Raw genomic sequence first — 17,659 nt, forward strand, 5'->3', positions numbered from 1 at the left:
TCCAATTAAGGGGAAATTTGGGTTAATTCGTGTAAAACAAGACCAATTTTTATGATTTTTTCATGATACAGTTAAAATATATTTTTAAAAACCAATGTTACATTATAGTACGATATTTAAAGAATATTCTTTAAAAATTTCAATAGAAAAAGAGAAAAAAAATATGGCATTGGCGGCGATTACTCGGTAAAAAGTTGAATTGCGTTCCCCTCATAACCGCGATTATCGGTTAATTTTTTATTGTAATGTAAAGAACATTAACAAATTTGAAAAAAAATACTTTTCAGGGTTACTTTGTAAATTATGTATAGAAATAGTGTTCAAAATTTCAAAAGGATCGGTGCAGAAGTTTTGAAGTTATAAATATATAAGAGAGTTGTGGGGAAAACCCTTTAAAGTTTTGAAATCTGATTTAAAATGTTCATTAGACAGATATAACAAGTTAGGAAGGGCAGAGTTCGGGTGCAACCGAACATTTTATACTCTTGTAACTTGCAAGGATCAAAGCAGGGAAAATACCTTCAAGTGTTACGAAAATTTGATTATTAATTAAAAAAATGTTGCGAAACAATTAAACATTCATTATTCAGTGAAATGGACTACAATCAAACTTGGTATTTTATAAAATTATATTATAGGCCACAATCTCCCTTAGTTTTCTTACTACATTTTCGCGTCAGCTAAAATTGTATTAAACTCATCTTCAAATGAGATATACGGGTTATAAACTCAATTCAAGAAGCTAAATTTAATATAATTAGTTGATGTGATAACGTCAACCAGAGGATAGCAATTCCTTATATTAGAGATATAAGGTTTGAACCAAAATCTAGACCAATTTCATTCATATTCCCACACAATTTTTTAAGAAAACTTGTTCATTTGATTTTATTTTATTAAATTAAATTGTTTTTATATAGGCTATTTTGGGGACAGAGAAAGGGATGATCTGATTGAGTTAATTTTGACATTATTTTCAAGCAGTTTTATAAATATATAACTCACACATTGAACGGCATATTCGGCATAAAGTTTGTTGGGGAAGTTGGGGTAATTCGTAGACTAAATGTACATACTTTCGGCATTAAGTTATATTATATCCAATACTATACGTTAAACTACCGGGTCCCCATATTCGGTAACTGTGGGCTTGAAGATGGTGGTCCGATTTTGACAATTTTTAGACTTGAGATGCTATACCTCAAATGCACTATTTGTGCAAAGTTTTGTTCCGATGTATTCTTGCGTGCTTGATTTGTATACAGGAAAGTAAATAACATATAAGAATTATATGGAATTAAAAATTGTTGTACAAGTATATGGGTAGTAGTAGCTCCGGAGATATTTGATTTCACCTAAATGTAGGCGGTGCCACGTCCATCGTCCAAATTTTACACGGGCTCATATAAAGTACTCTCGTACCAGTTATTGATTTATCGTCTTTTTAGTAGTTTTTAACAAAACCATTAAATAGGGAGAGGGCGGTTATAATCAGATTTCATCCATTTTCACACTGTTGGTAAGAGTTCTTGTCCTGAGCAAATTTTGGTGATATAGCTTGAATAATTTGAGAGATATGTACATTAAACTTATTCAAAAAAGGGGCCACGCCCACTTTTAAAATTTTTTTTAGTTCACATGTGCTTCTTGCTGTTGCAATCCCCTGTACCAAATTACAGTTTTATATCTTGCGTGGCAATTGTCTGATTACGCCCATCTTCTAACTCGTCTTTACTTTTTGGCCAAGGACTCGTGCAGAGAGTTTCATTACGATATCTCGTAACGGACGTACAGACACACGATTCTCTATAGGTGTTAAAAACAACCATTAGGTGAACAAAACTAGTATACTCGATAGCAACATGTTGCAAGAAGTTACAATTAATATGTAAACTGCGGGGTGCCCGTACAATCAGAACAAGTTTTGATAAAGAATGATCACCTAAAGATACAACTAGTTAGCATATAACTTGGACTTTCCGACATAAGCTCAATTCTCCAGTCTTTCGTACTGATGAAATATTTTATTTAAGGTTTCTTTAAACTCTTTATTCTTGTGTGTGCATACGTAAGCATATACAGACAGAACCAGTCATGCTTTGAAAAATACATACGGACTTACTTGTAAGTAGGCAAACGAGCACATAACGGGTGACATTTGAACAAAAGCTGAATTTAGATCACAAAACTCGCATGAAACATTCGCTTTTTTAAAGTTCGGACAGACTGTCAGGCGACAGAAAGTAACGAGAAGTGAGCATGTTTTTGGACGGGTTTCAGCCTCAAACGAGAAATAAAACCAAAGCGCAACGAGCAAATAATATTCATGCCCACATAAGTGGATGTACGAGTATACGTGTTTATATATGTAGGCATGTGGTTAAGTAAAAGCGTTGGCATATTAACACAAAATAAATGCACTCGGAGAGGAAGGTCGCTTGGTCGGACTTGGCGACAGGATGTGGCAGCTGCAAAATGTGCCAGAATTGCCAACGTGGGGTTTCATTGTTACTAGAACAGAAGCAGCAATAACTTCTCCAACAAAATAGTCATGTTTTTAATGCACATGAATGTATGTGGTTGTATTTGCAAAATGTGAAATCATCTCTCTGTGTTGTTGTAATTTTCTGCTGCAGTTGGTGTCATAATCGGTTTAGTTTTCATGGCTCATGTTTTCCTTTTACTTGCCTGCCGCATTAATCCTGCAGGGTTTCATTCTTTTAGTATAAACGATTTAGCCACTAACACTAAGTCCATAGCACTGAATTACAACTAATTATACGACCAGTTAGGTCTGTTGGTTCAAATTTGAAGTACTTTGGAATTAAGAGACTTGAATACTCTCATATGTAGAGTCTTTGTTGTCATTTTAATTCGCAAATTTGGATCGGTCGTTGCTAACACGTATTTATCGACATATTTTTAACATCGAATATCTTAAGAGTAGCGGTATATAACGGGTGTTGCTTTAGACCTGTGGTTTTCAAGGAGGCAAACATTTTTTCAGGGTTAGTCTTTTTAACAGTTGTTACTTGTTTTATAATCATTTGATAATGAACAGGGTTACTCCGGCGGCGTTTGCAATTCGTGCAAATTTATAACCAAAATAATGGTTCGGTTCGCGCGACGAATCGCACACTGCGTCTCATAATCGAACGACATAATCGCTCAGACGAGTCGGTAATTCGAGCAATTCGAGGATTGGTTTCGCACCACGTTTACTCGAATGATAATACGCATCCACAAAGACGTCATACAGTGCGCACCGAAGACGATATTGTTAAGCCAGGCGATTTTAAAATATTGAAGTTAAATTTAAAAAAAAATTTGTAATATGGACTTAGAAAAAGTTTTCATATTGGTAAATTATCAAACTATATGTATGGAATCATAATTTGTTATTGGTAGTCTAAAATGCTGTATCAAACTGCCCTTTTAGGTTTTTGGTTTAATATTATTATATTTAGATCATGTCTATCTATTTACCCTTACCCAGTCAAGCCTCAGACGTTTTGAAGTCCCTGTACAGAACATGTATTTAAATATATGTAGATCAGAATGTCCGTTATTTCTCAATTTTCGCTCTACAAAATTGATTTTAGTAATTTATTCCATAAAACCTGTGTTGCCCATACGACATGGTGTACTATAACAATATAATACATTTGATGCATAACTTTTATAGGAATGTTTTATGAAACAAATTATTAACACTTTTTTGTAGAGGGGAAAATGTGGTATTGGCATATCTTTTCAAACTCAAATTTATTGTAAAAGATCAAGAATCCTTTTCTCCAGATCTTTTTTTTTAATTCGGCCAAGCAAGACCTCGATAGTATTCATTGATTCGAATACTTAATTTATGATTATAGAATTAGGGAAGGCTTTCGCTGAATTATTTTATTCGAATAATTCGATATTTCATCAAAGTCGAGTAATAGCAATTCTGGTAATCATCAGCGATTAGCCGGTGGGGTTAATCGTCTCCGAGATTATAGCTTATAAGGTTTGAATTCAATTACTTTAAAATTAAATCTCCAATGCATACTTAATATTTCTTAAATTGTATTCTTTATTGTAGTTTAAATATAATTTATCACACACTTTTACTTTCCCTTCATCTCATTACAGGGAGTTATTATACGGGAGGTGGACAACGGTGTACGCTGCGAACAATGCAAAACAAACTGCCCGGGCTTTGCAGCGCACGATTGGAGGTAAGCGCACCAACATGCCTTTATATGTTTTAAGTATCTTTAGATACCTACACATTCACATAGGTTGCACTGTTTATGCAAACTAAATCTAATATAATTACTTGCGTTCACTTTGCCCTGTTCATTAGTGTCTCGCACTAGACCCTATGTTTATAGACGAGTATGCCTCATTTCACTTGTAGTGGACACATACATACGTACACACTTGCCACAGTCGCGTAAGAACGTGCAACGTTTCGCCTAAACTGAGTGTCTCCATAATTTAATTTACGCCAACACTCAATTGACGTGAATAATTAAATATTGTACATTACTTACACAAGGCATTTAAAAGTTGACACACTCACTCACTTCAAATATATATATACTCGTATCTATGTATATGTATAATTGTATTGTATAATTCAGATGCTCCTAAGCGCCAGAAAGAAATTCATAAGTGTTAAACCCCGTTCTTTTCACGAGAAAATGGTTACTGCCTAGCAGCTGGTTTTGAGAGCTCTTACACTATTAAATGCCAAAATCTTCACAGCTTAGCTTAAAAAGGGTCACACAGAGATATGGAGATCTGTTATCATGGTAAATAATTCATGGATTAAACTATTTGAAGGTGTAAAGGTCGTCGCAATATTTTATGAATAATTTGAGAGCATGAACACATGTTACAATATACAAAGAAGCTTCTTGTTGCTCGTTGACTTATTTGTAGTGGTTTACTTTGTCTTCAATTACCTTCTTTTAGTGCAAAAAAACAGTTAAAAATAAGAAACCAAAAAAAAAGTTATTCATATATTAGTAAAAACACTAATAAACATTTGAATAGCGAACAATTTTGTCACCGTAATGTTTAGCAATACCATATTTACACTTAACCACCACTGTAGAGCTTTCTACTTTAAAGCTTCCACTGCTTCTTGTGTGTTTGTTAACAGATGTCGCTGTTAGTCGCCTAATATTTGTAGTCTTATAAGTCAGCATACTTAAACATTTTTGCTCTCTTCAGCATTGAATTTTTATAATTAGTCTATATTTGAAGTACATATGTGTTGTACTTGTTTTTATTGTCTTAATTACCTATAAACCTTACTTCCCGCAGCGGAAGCCATAACAATCTTCACAAATATGGCAGCAATATGCTATAGTGATCCGATCTGAACAATTTTTTCGAAGATTGCGCAATTGTCTTAAACAATAACTCGTAATTTCTTGAAGATTTCTTGAAGATATCTCGACAAATGAAAAAGCTTTCCATACAATCACTTAAATCCGATCATTCAGTTTTTATGGCAGCTATATGCTATAGTGGTCGGATCTGAATAACATGTTTGGAGATTGTAGCGTTGTTTTTGATAAAAATCCATGCCAAATTTCGTGAAGATATCTTGTCAAAAAAACTTGCAGTTTTTAATTTTGATCGATCAGTTTGTATGGCTTTTATATTTTATAGTGGTTCGATGCTGACGGTCCCGACAAATGAGCCGATTCTTGAGTAGAAAAGAAAAAAGCGAACAGTAGTTTCTCCCAAAAATAGAATAGAATACATATTCATAGTCATTTAGAGTTATATATATAAAGATACCAACCCAGACTAGTCTATAAATTATCTATTTGTAATAAACCTCTGTTTAAATCTCAAGTAGACGAGGAGTAATCTTTATAGTAGGTATATGGAGCTACAAGAAGAAGGTCCGTTTTGGTTCTTATTAAATTTGATAAATACTGGTAAGAAAGTTATTTATAGCCAATTTAAATAAAACAGAGAATCAGTTAAATTACGACCGTCTTGGTCAGTGGCTTTGCCTTTTCTGTTCGTAGAAGTGCGATCGTGCTACGCAATGTAAACAAACCTCTCAGGCTGTTTCGCAATTGCTTGACTCATTATTGTTTAAACACGCGTCAAAGGTGGACGTCAGCAAAGACACAGTACAGTCTTTTTTAAAGGCGAAAACGCCAGCCAAGCGGCTGAAAGTTTGAACAGTGTTCATGCTGCTCATAGGAGTTAATTTTCGTTTCGTCGATACCCTTCTGGATATTTGAATGTGAAAGATGAACCCCGCTCTGAAAGATTAATGAAATAATGGTAAACGTTGAGTCCGACCATCATGTACGCACTGTTTCGATTGCCCAGGAGCTAAATACCATATATAGGATATAAACAAGTACGGAAGGGCTAAGTTCGGATGTAATCGAACATTTTATACTCTCGCAAAGTCAAATGGTATACTCGTTTGAGATTTCTTTGTGAGTTGGCTGATATTTTCGGTAGAAGGTCAACTATAGGCACTGGGGTCCACATATTTAGTACTTAGGGGCTTGAACAGTTTTGGTTCGATTTAGACAATTTTTGGTCACAAGCTGGCATACATTAAACGTATTATTCACGAAAAGTTTTACCCCGATATAATCATTGTTGCCGATTTCAACTATTTTCACACCGTCAATAGAAGTGCTTGAAACATTTGCTTCCAGTGAATTTTGTTATTATAGCATTAGCGGCTTAGGAGCTATGCACATTAAACCTATTAGAGGCGGGACCACGCCCACTTTTAAAAAAAAATTTTAACTGCAGATGCCCCTCCCTTATGTGATCTTGTGTACCAAATAACAGTCTTGTATTTTATTGCGGAGCTTAGTTATGGCAATTTATTTGTTTTTGATTAATGGCGTTTTGTGGGCGTGGCAGTGGTCCGATTACGCCCATCTGCAATATCAACCGTCTCACGGTACCAAGAAACATGTCTACCAAGTTTCATAAAGATATCTCAATTTTAATCAAGTTACAGCTTGCACGGACGGACAGACGGACGGACGGACAGACGGACAGAATTTTATCCATTTTTACAGTGGCAGTAGGGGAGCTTAATTTGCTTGTTGTACCTTATATGGTTTAGGAGATATGTTCATTAAACCTCTTCGAGGGCGTGTCCACCCCGATTTTTTCAGTCATCTGGTACATATTGATATTGTGATCTTCTGTGATAACTTACAGTTTTATATCATAATTTAGAGCTTAGGTATGGCACTTTATAAATTTTCGTTTAATTGCGCATTGTGGGCGTGGTAGTGGTCCGATTTCGCCTATCTGCGAACTCGTCTTAAAGGATTACGTGTACCAGGTTTAATTAGGATATCTCACTTTCTACTGAAGTTACAGCTTGCACAGACAGACGTCCGGATTTCTGCTCGTCTCGTCATCCTGATAATTTATATACATGTATATCTAACTCCGTATCTATCTCGATTAGTTTTAGGTGATACAAACAACCCTTAGGTGAACAAAACTATTATACTCTGTAGCAATATGTTGCACGAGTATATAAAATTGTAACCAATCGATATCAAAAATCATTATTAATCACCTTTGTTTGTAGACAGTGAATGAACTGTGAATGATTTATTCAGTCAAAGAACTCTGGGCACAACACCAAAATACCAAATTTTAATTGGTGATAGGAAATAACTAATTTTTCTAAAAACAACTAGAAAGGTATTAAATATACATTACCTTAGATTGCTGAATAAATTTGCTTATGCGCATAAATGTATTTTTAATTGCATGTGGAAAAGTATTTGGTTATGAAAATGTATACATAAGTACATATGTATATATCCATTTATGAAGGTACTATGCACAGTGTCACGACTAATGAAAACTAAATTTAGCTGCCTTCTCGTTCTGTATTTATCATTCTGCTGAATTATATCTGTCATGAATTTGTATAAATCAAGTAGCAGCTCAGCAGCACTGGTGAGTGCCATGTATATGTATGTGTTTGCGCAAATAAAAACCTCGTCAATAATTATATGGCTAGTCGTACAATTAGTAATGGATCTGGTGCACATGGCGTATACGTATCTAAGCTAGAAATCATTGCTAATTTAAATTTATCGCTTGTCTTGTCGTCGCACATGCAAATCAACAGCGAATACCTCACACTCACACACACACTGTCTGGGTGAGTAAAGGTAGGTATTTACATATTTAGGTAGTTGTGGGTGTTCATATTATTTATTTATCTTAGAGCGATAATTGCACGTGTGTTTGGAATTGCGAAAGAGTGCGAAATAAATGAAAAGTAATTGAAGGATAAAATACAAATAAAAAAAAAACTGAAACAATAAATAAAATAAAAAAGAAAATGAAGCGGAACGAAAATAGTAAAAGTTCATTTTCTGTAAAAACAACTCTAATATTATTGAAAATAACAAATTTTAACAAAATCGCATTTCCGGTTTTAAAACTTTCCGCTTATGACAAACATTAAATACTCGCACATACTATGTACAATATGATTTAACCGAGATGAGTTTTAGAAATATGCACATGTGATTTTAAATTAATTGACAGATCCTTTTCTGGGATAGTTTTTGCTTGTAGTTGCATAACATATTGGGTTTTATTTTATAAATTTAAATGTTAACAAAACATATCCCTGAACTGTTATCATACAGTGCTTGTTTGGTGTAAAGAAAAGCCAATTGTCACATGACCGAGCTAAAGATTTTCATATGTTCTTGTTTTAATTAATTTATTTTCAAAAAATTCTTTTTCATAATTTGCATTGATTCTTAGAATATCTATATATCTATATTTGCCAAAAGATATTCATGTTTATTAATTATTTCGTCTTAACAAAATAAATTACACTTTCAATTTTCTATTTATACGTTAACGTTTTTTTGTTTATTCGATATTCGACGTAAATTACACTGTTCAAAGCTGAGTTCCTTTCAAACTATCACATATTCAAGCAAAGTTCCTCAAAATATGTAAAATATATGTATCACCTCAAAATCAGGGTTGGAGATAATGCATTATACAAGCAAGTAAAAAAATAAAATACCTTGAATCTGAGTTACACCTTTATTATAAAATTATTACCACCTTCCTTGGTTTTATTGTTTCTTATAAACTGGAAAAAAAGTAGTTGTGTTAGTAAATAATTTACAACAAGAAAGGAAGGGCTAAGTTCGGATGTAACCGAACATTTCATACTCTTGCAACTTGCCAGGATCAAAGCCGGGGAAATACCTTCAGATCCATTTGATGGGGAAATACACTGTCTTTAGAAACACATTATTTCTGAATTTCGTGAAGATTTCTTACATATTGACCGATTGATGCCGCATAAAGTCAACCGGAAGTTCAAAAAAATTTATTGAGTTATATGGGGCTAAGGACAGTATTGACACGTGTTTAACATTTTTTGCACAAGTGCATGCTGCCATCCCTGAAATTTTCTTCCCGAATATCAATACTAGACCTCACAGATTGACCGATATGTACGGTAAAAAATCAGCCATATGCACTGGGGTCCACATATTTGGTGTATCGGTCCTTGAACAATTATAAGCCGATTTCGACAAATTTTGCGATTGAAAATAAACTTTTAAATCCCAAATTTTTGAATTAGAAATTTGGCAACCCTGCTCAAAATTAGTTAAAGTGCATCCCAAGTCTGTCTTTGCAGGTGTTTTTGGTACTCTTATATTGGAACTCACCTTAAAATCTTAGATAATACTTTCTCTAACCATCCCTTTTGTAGCTTCAAACAAATAAAAGTATTTAAGCAATAAAGAAATATATTCGAAATATGAATTACATTATTGTATATTTTGCAGCATATTTTTTTTTTTTTTTTTAATTCAAAAAGCGTTTTTTATATTCAAATAATGGCAAATGAGAATAAAATAAAATTAAAATTTTGAAAGCCCATACCAAATCATTAATTAACTAAAATACCGTATAAAATGTCGTATGGCGGCGGAAAAATTTGAGACAACCGTTGAAATCTGTCCAATTTGCTAATTTAATTCAAAATTGCTTTGTAGATATGTATATATGAAATTCAATTTTAATTTTAGTTGAATGATTTTGGTTTATAATAATTAGGAATAAATAAGTATCATTACTTAAATACGAAAACTTATTTATTTGGGATATTGTTGTTGTTCGCATAACATAAAAATTTCAAAATGACATGTTCGCAATTAAATTGCTCAATAACTCATATACTCATAGGAATAAGCAAATTTCAGCATGTGAATTCGTTGTGGTTTGAACTGATATCCAAACTGTTGGTCAAAATTGTTTACAAATGTTTATGTGAATATATTTCATATATACAACGGCGGTTCTGCCTACTCATACCGCCTCAGAAATTAAAATACGTCTATATCTCGCTCATTTAAATTCATAATTTAGCTATCTTTGTTTTTAATATGAAAAGTCTACTGATCATGCAGACGCCATAAATAATTTCTTACGATTTTAATTTTCATATTGCAATTCTGAATGACGTAAATTAACCGTGAGCAATATTTATTGCCTATTTGCATTTATAAACAACAACATTTGAACGCAAACGGGACACACCTATTATTACCAATTATCGGCATTTATTGCAATACTAGGAAAGCATATTATGAATAAGAAACACGGGCGAATAATTTAACGAGCCCGATGGTTAAAGACTTTTCCAAGGTCTCATGAATTTCCTTAAGGGTTATTTGAATGTATTGTGAAACGCTTCTTAAGATTGCCGACTGATATCTAGATCTCATTTTGCTTGCAAACTATTTACTTTCCCGAGTGAAAAATAGCTCGAAAGTAAAGTTGCAAAATGTGACTGCAATTTTTGAAATCCTAATCACTTTCAAAGTTCTTGATGCTTGCTGGGGCTGGACTGCAAGTTTTCTTTCTTTTGAAAGTCCGACCAACGATTTTAGTGTTGCCATGGTTACTGTTGATGAGTCAACATAATTTCCAATAGTAGTACAAGTAGTATAGAGAAAGCCGAGGTATGATCTAAAAATGACAAGAATATAAAATAAAATTATAAAACCGCTGCAACGAAAACATTTCTACGGTATTGAATTTTTGTTAATAAGCTAATTCAAAATATATTTTATGCAAAAGAATAAAAAATCTATAAGTGATAGTGGACTTTGAAACAACCAAATGAAACCATGACACATGAGGTCGCATAACAAGTTAAAACCATGAGTGGAATACAATTATATTTGGTATCTTATTATCTAAAATTATATGTCATAGACTCACTTAGTTTCATTACCACAACATAGTTTGCTTCGTATATTTAAATCTACCTAGTTTACTAAAATTATAAAAAAGAAAGTGTACAACACTTGTCGACTACATTGCTTGTTTAATTAAGTTTTCTCTAAGTGATACAATGTAATAATTTATATTTTTTAAAATGGTATTTAATACTTTTCAATTTTATGGAAACACAAAAACAAAATTCTTACACTTACATTCTTAATAAAAGTTATGAACAGAAAACTTAAAATACTTTATATTTCTGACATAAAAAGAAAGTGTATAAATTGGTGCACAAGTGTTTTTAAGATAACGGATGCTGAAGGAACCGTTACACCGTCGTCGACTTCGGTATTTGTATGAAAGGCAACGAAACTTAATGAGTTGAAGAATTTGCTTAGTTGTCATCAGGAATTAACCGTAGAGACTCTTTCTTTTGACGCTTACTGTATGGTATATACTTATAAAGTCTCAACAAAAGAGGCTAAATTTAATTTATTGGTCATATGTATGTGGAAAACATCAAGCTGCGAATCGATGTTTGGTTCAATGTCTACGAATAATTTATTTCATATTCAACGCTGAATCACATAACTTTTAGGAAAACTTGTTCACTTAGGTCAAATCATTATATAATACTTGTATGTTGCACCTAAAAAAAACTATATCCATATATAGTGAATGTATAATGTTCACTTAATTTGGTAAGATATCTTATATATTAGTATATACGGTATAAAGCCAACCGGAAGTTTGAAATTCTTATATTAGGTATATAGGGGCTAGGGGATGTATTGCGCTATTTTATCACATAATTCTCCCCGAGTTTCAGTAAAAGATCTCACAAATTGACCGCTATATTCGGTAAAAAGTCAGCCATAAGTACTAAGATTCATATATTCGGTATTTATGACCTTGAAAAGTTATGGTCCGATTTCGACAATTTTGGGGCGTGAGATGGAATACTTAAAGCATTATTTATGCATATTTTTATTTCGATAAAAACATTTACTCTCGATTTAGAAACTGTAAAATGAAGGATTGAGATTAAAAGTTTTAAATATGGGAAGTAGGCGTGGTTGTAGTCCGATTTCGCTCGCTTTCCGCAATTTGTGTAAAATTGGTAGTCCTGAGATATAGGATTTTACCAAAAAGTGGGCGGTACCACACCCATTGTTCAATTTTAATAACGGCTCCTTTGAAGCTCTTAAGTACCATCGTGGCTGTGAAACTTAATGTTTCTGGCGTATTTATTTAGTGAGTTATCACACGTTTAGTAATTTTCAAAATAACCGTTACGTTACGTACCGAAAATATGTCTTTAGCGCATTCGGTTAATATAGTTAGTAATTGTGAGATAATAACATTAAACATATTTTTTTGCGAAACCACGAACACTTAATAAAAATTTTAAAACCACAGATGCTCTTCTCCATTGCGATTCGTTGTACTAAATTAGTTAGTAGTTGTTTATCGTAAATTTCGGCTTAGATATGGAACTTTATAGGTTTTCGATTAATGGCGATTTGTATGCGTGACAATGGTCTGATTCTACACATCTACAATATCATATGTACGGACATACTGCCAATCGGAATTCATCTCATCTCGTCATAATGATAATTCATATACATACTTAAGTATATATAACCCCATATCTATCTCGATTAGTTTTAGAGTTACAAACAATCATTAGGTGAACGAAGCTATCTTACTCTGTAGCAACATGTTGCAAAAGCACTAAGACATGACACTCATTAGTCATTAATGTCGGGGTAGCGCAAATATAAATTAAGCTAAATACGGTAGTTCAAAATTACATATATAGAATTGTTTATTCAGAAAAGGTAAGACAATGTACATATTTGCGCTGGAATTAGAGAATACATTGTAATTACTTGGGAAAATAAGTTTCATTGCAAAGAGAGTATCATATGATCGATGCGAAAAATGCAGTTTCGAGAAGAAGATGAATGGATAGTAAATTTTTTTTTATTTCCTTGTTTTACCAATCGAATACTGTTATTAAGACTCTAAAGTGTACTTTATGCCAAAAGTTAAGAGAATCGATGCTTTGAAAACTACCTACATGTGCCTAATCGGCCATTATTTTCTTTTTGTTGCTTGAAACTTCCGGGTGTTTTAATATAAATTAATATAAACGATTATATATATATTTACTGTTATTTAATTTACCTATGATTCAAATACTACTATTTTGTTTTTTTACCGAGTTCTGTTATTTTTCTGGTTGTTTATATTTTTGTTCCATCGCCGTTTGTAAGAGAAATTCTTGAAATGTTTTCGTTATCTGCCAAAAAAGTAAAGAAACAAAGTTTATTTGTGCTGAACAGGTGATTGATATTTGACACACATATTTCAATATTTACTTAAAGGAGAAGCAATTCTTACAATTTCAATATATTTAAAATATGTAATTTTGAAATAAGTTTCTAAGCTATTATCGCTTCTGCTATTTAAGAGTCAATTTAGAAAAGTTGAACGTTGGGGGAAAAAAATAGATCTTCATTGAGCTGAGAATATTTTCATTTTAATTTTATTTTACTTTTTCTCGTCTTATTATATACAATTTTAATTCTAAATTATCTAACTTGTATGGAACCCTAGCTACCAAATCCATTCTGACAAGTTAGAGCCTGTTCAAAAACAATTTTCACTTTTCGCCTTACGGCATTTCCGATGGGACTTCCATACACTAGTCGTTTAAAACTTATAAATCTATTTACACTTTCTAGTCGTAGTTAAATGCTTGACATAATATTCTTAGTAAAAATCTTGAATGGAACAGTTTGCAGTTCTTTTCTCCTGTTTGAAATTAAACTTAATATCCCGGTTCACTTTTCGAGGCAGTTTAGACCTTTACGGTTAAAATCCTGTAGTAAAAAACCTATATGTCATGATTTTAATTTTCATTCCAGCACATTTGACTTATCTGATTCTCTTTTCAAAATTAAAAAGACTTTATGGTTTTCTCTAAATAAGTGAAAATGTAACAATTATATCGTAACTAAAAATCTTAGCTTTTGAAAATTTTTGTTTCTGTAGCTGAGCAGTTTTAGATCTCAACACTTAAAAAACTCTCTTGCCTTTTCTGACTCGCCCGATTCCGCACGTATGCGGATTGCGCCCCCGCGTCGGTTGGGCGTGAGGAGGGTAATCGTTGGGTTATTATTATTATTATTATAAAGTATGTGTAAATGTTTATGTTTGTATATACCGTCACACGACATGGGGTTGGTTTTAATTGTACAACTCAATCCATGTGCGTGTGTATGTGTTCGTATGTTATCTATTTTATGTGATATGGGTTTATTATTTGTGTGTACATATTTATGTAGTTTTCGAGTGCACAGAATTTTAATGCATCAATGTATTTTTAGAAACTCTATTTTATCAATACATACATTTACTTATGTATGCATGCGTATTGCAAATGCATATAATTTTATGTTTGTTAATGTCTATATATACGTTTTGTACTACCTCAGCATTATCAATGATAAGCATGTTCAAAGTTATTTGAACATATTGCCGAGGGAATATATTTTGGTGGACTTAACTTTTTATGCCCTGAACAGGGTAAATTAAGTTTGCCACGAAGTTTGTAACACCCAGAAGGAAACGTCGGAGACTCTAACATGTATACATTATTGATCACCATGATGAGCTGAGTTGATTTAGACGGGCATGGGTCTGTTTGTCTGTACATAAACAAACTAGTCCCTCAGTTTTTAAGCTATCGATCTGAAATTTTGCTGCTATCTTTTTCTGGCGGCTGATATCGGATCACCGTAGCATATAGCTGCCATACAAATTGAACAATCGGAATCATGTTCTTGTAAGGAGCCTTTGTATTTGTGAAGGGTATAATTAACGTGTTTTCTTGTTTCTTATAATAATTGAGACGTCCCTTGGCACCGACGCCCAAGTTGATATTTGAACAAAAGTAGGAGAACAGCATCGTTCGTGAAGTCTTGACTTTCCCTTAAATATGAACCGCCCTAATTCAGTTATCAATTGTAATATTGTATATTCGCTTGCACATGAAAGTCGACAATAAAGAAAAAGAACAATGAGCACACACTTTGATTGTGCTAAGTGTTATACATCAACGTAAACAAGACTTTTGAAAAAGTAAAGCAAAAAAGCCGAATGGAATTCTATAACCGAATTTGCAATGCTTTGCACGTCTACCTCACACATACACCTATCCATATGTTAGCAGCAGTCATACGAGTATATTTCGCAATGCGAACTGCGATATACATATACCTTTTCGAGGGAGTGTTAGCATTCGCCCGTGTTATTGTGCATGGCGTGGAGCGCGACTTTGCATGAAATTTCCGACATTGCGTCGAGCTTGCCGACTTCGCTGACATTGACACTGATAAAATTGATAGCTCCACTGTTGGCGGCTATTTTTAGTCCACAGTCGCTTTATTTGCTTACGCACTCGTTTACACAAAAATGCAAATATGTTCGTATTTTAAAGTTCCATTCTGTAGGAAGTTGTGGGCCTTTCTCGCTTTGTATTCTGCTTCTTGTACGCGGTTGGCGGTGAGTGGCGCAGTGGAAGATTTTTCAAGGGAATGATGCACGCAACTAGCATGGAACGTTGACGATCTCGCTTTGCACGTAAAACGAGGGGTGAATTACCTTATAGGAGTGGCGCTTTCGCGGTTGGGGTTGTGGGTGCGCGTTCTAATTCGGCTAATCTTCCGCGTTTGCCTGTCATTTGTTCGCCCCTGGTTGATGAAAGACGCCTACCAAAAACTGCTCATCCGCCTTCAAGTTTTCCGGACTTGCTTTATTTATTTCTCGAATGGCGTGCGTGCATGCGATTTAGCGCATTCGCATTCAAAACGTACTTCAGCCGTTAGATTTGCTGTAGTTGAGTGTCATCGCCAAGATTTGAATTTGCGTGAAGTGCCATGATTTGAAAAAATCTAGTGTGCTGCAAATGGTTTACTAAAAGCGAAAGCAAATTAATCTAATGAAAAGTGGTGAGCCGTTTTTCAATTTGTTAATCTAATATTACTTTACTTATGGATCTATTTGCCTATCTAATTTACCATGTGCATCTGAAATTTGTTTTTTTTTTTAACCGCAGTTTGTCATCTTTTAGGGGCAACCTAGTCCCAAATTTTGAAAAATGAATTTTTCTGTTTGCCTATTTCGATATTATATTCTTCTAAAAATATCATACTCAAATGTTAAATAAATATTTTAGATATTATTTGAGTTGAAGTCTTCTAAAAGGAAGTGTATCGATATTTATCTGATCCCCCAGTATTTTGAATGGTTTGTGATTTTTTTATACTCTCGTAACAGGGAATAGTTTTGTTCACCTACCGTTGTTTGTATCACCTAAACCTAATTCCTAAAACTAATCGAGGTAGATATAAGGAAATATATATGATATTAACGCCCACTCCCCATATAAGGGTTATGTTGAAAACTACCAAAAGAGTGATAACTCACTGAATAAATATGCTACAGGCATTTAGAGTCACAATCAAGATGGTAGTGAAATGATTTAGAGGAGCTGGAGTAAAATTTGGACAATGGGCATGGCACCGCCCACCTTTAGTTGAAATCATATATCTCAGGAAAATACACGACCAATTTTTTTTTAAATGTAGTATGGGACCTAACTACTTCTATTATACACTGTGAAATCAGGTGAAATCGGACCATAGCCACACCTACTTCCCACAGAACACAACTTTAAATTCCATCTGATGCTTTCTCTTCTAGTATACAAAACAAACTCCAATGACTGTTGAGATAAAACTTTGCACGTGTAGTGCGCTTAGGGTATTTAATCTTATGCCCAAAAATTGTCGAAATCGTGCTATAACTTTTCAAGGACCCAGACACCGAATATGGACCCCAGTCCATTTCGCTGATTCTTTTACTAAACATATCGGTTAAACTGTGAGTTTTAGTATTGAAATTCGGGGATAATATTTTTGTAATGACAGCATGGCCTTGTGAAAAAATGGGTAAAATCGGGTCAATAAATCTCTTAGCCCCCATATACCTAATATGAATATTTTCGAACTTTGGGTTGACTTCTATCGGTCAATATGTAAGAAATCTTAATGAAATACAGAAATAACCTTTTTCTCATAACAGTTTATCTTCTCGCCTTTAATTGTAAATAATGAATGTAATACTTTCTGCTTTTAATTAAAAGATATACGAAAATCCCATATATCACTTTACCTTACGTGTTACACCGAACTTAACCCTTCCTTGCCTTTTTATACTCTCGCAACCTGTTGCTACAGAGTATAATAGTTTTGTTCACCTAACGGTTGTTTGTATCACCTAAAACTAATCGAGTTAGATATAG

The 17,659-nt window shown here is 33.5% G+C and overlaps 1 protein-coding gene across 1 annotated transcript in view; it reads left to right on the plus strand.

Annotated features, from left to right (window-relative positions):
* The window catches only part of Lmpt (four and a half LIM domains protein limpet), a 213,349-nt gene that overhangs the window by 81,585 nt on the left and 114,105 nt on the right, over positions 1-17,659 (plus strand). The window contains exon 3 of the mRNA XM_014232868.3: positions 4,132-4,217. Within this exon, the coding sequence (XP_014088343.1) occupies positions 4,132-4,217 (86 nt within the window). The remainder of the gene's footprint in view (positions 1-4,131; positions 4,218-17,659) is intronic.

This window comes from Bactrocera oleae, chromosome 6, assembly GCF_042242935.1.
Source record: "Bactrocera oleae isolate idBacOlea1 chromosome 6, idBacOlea1, whole genome shotgun sequence".
Classification (NCBI taxonomy): domain Eukaryota; kingdom Metazoa; phylum Arthropoda; class Insecta; order Diptera; family Tephritidae; genus Bactrocera; species Bactrocera oleae.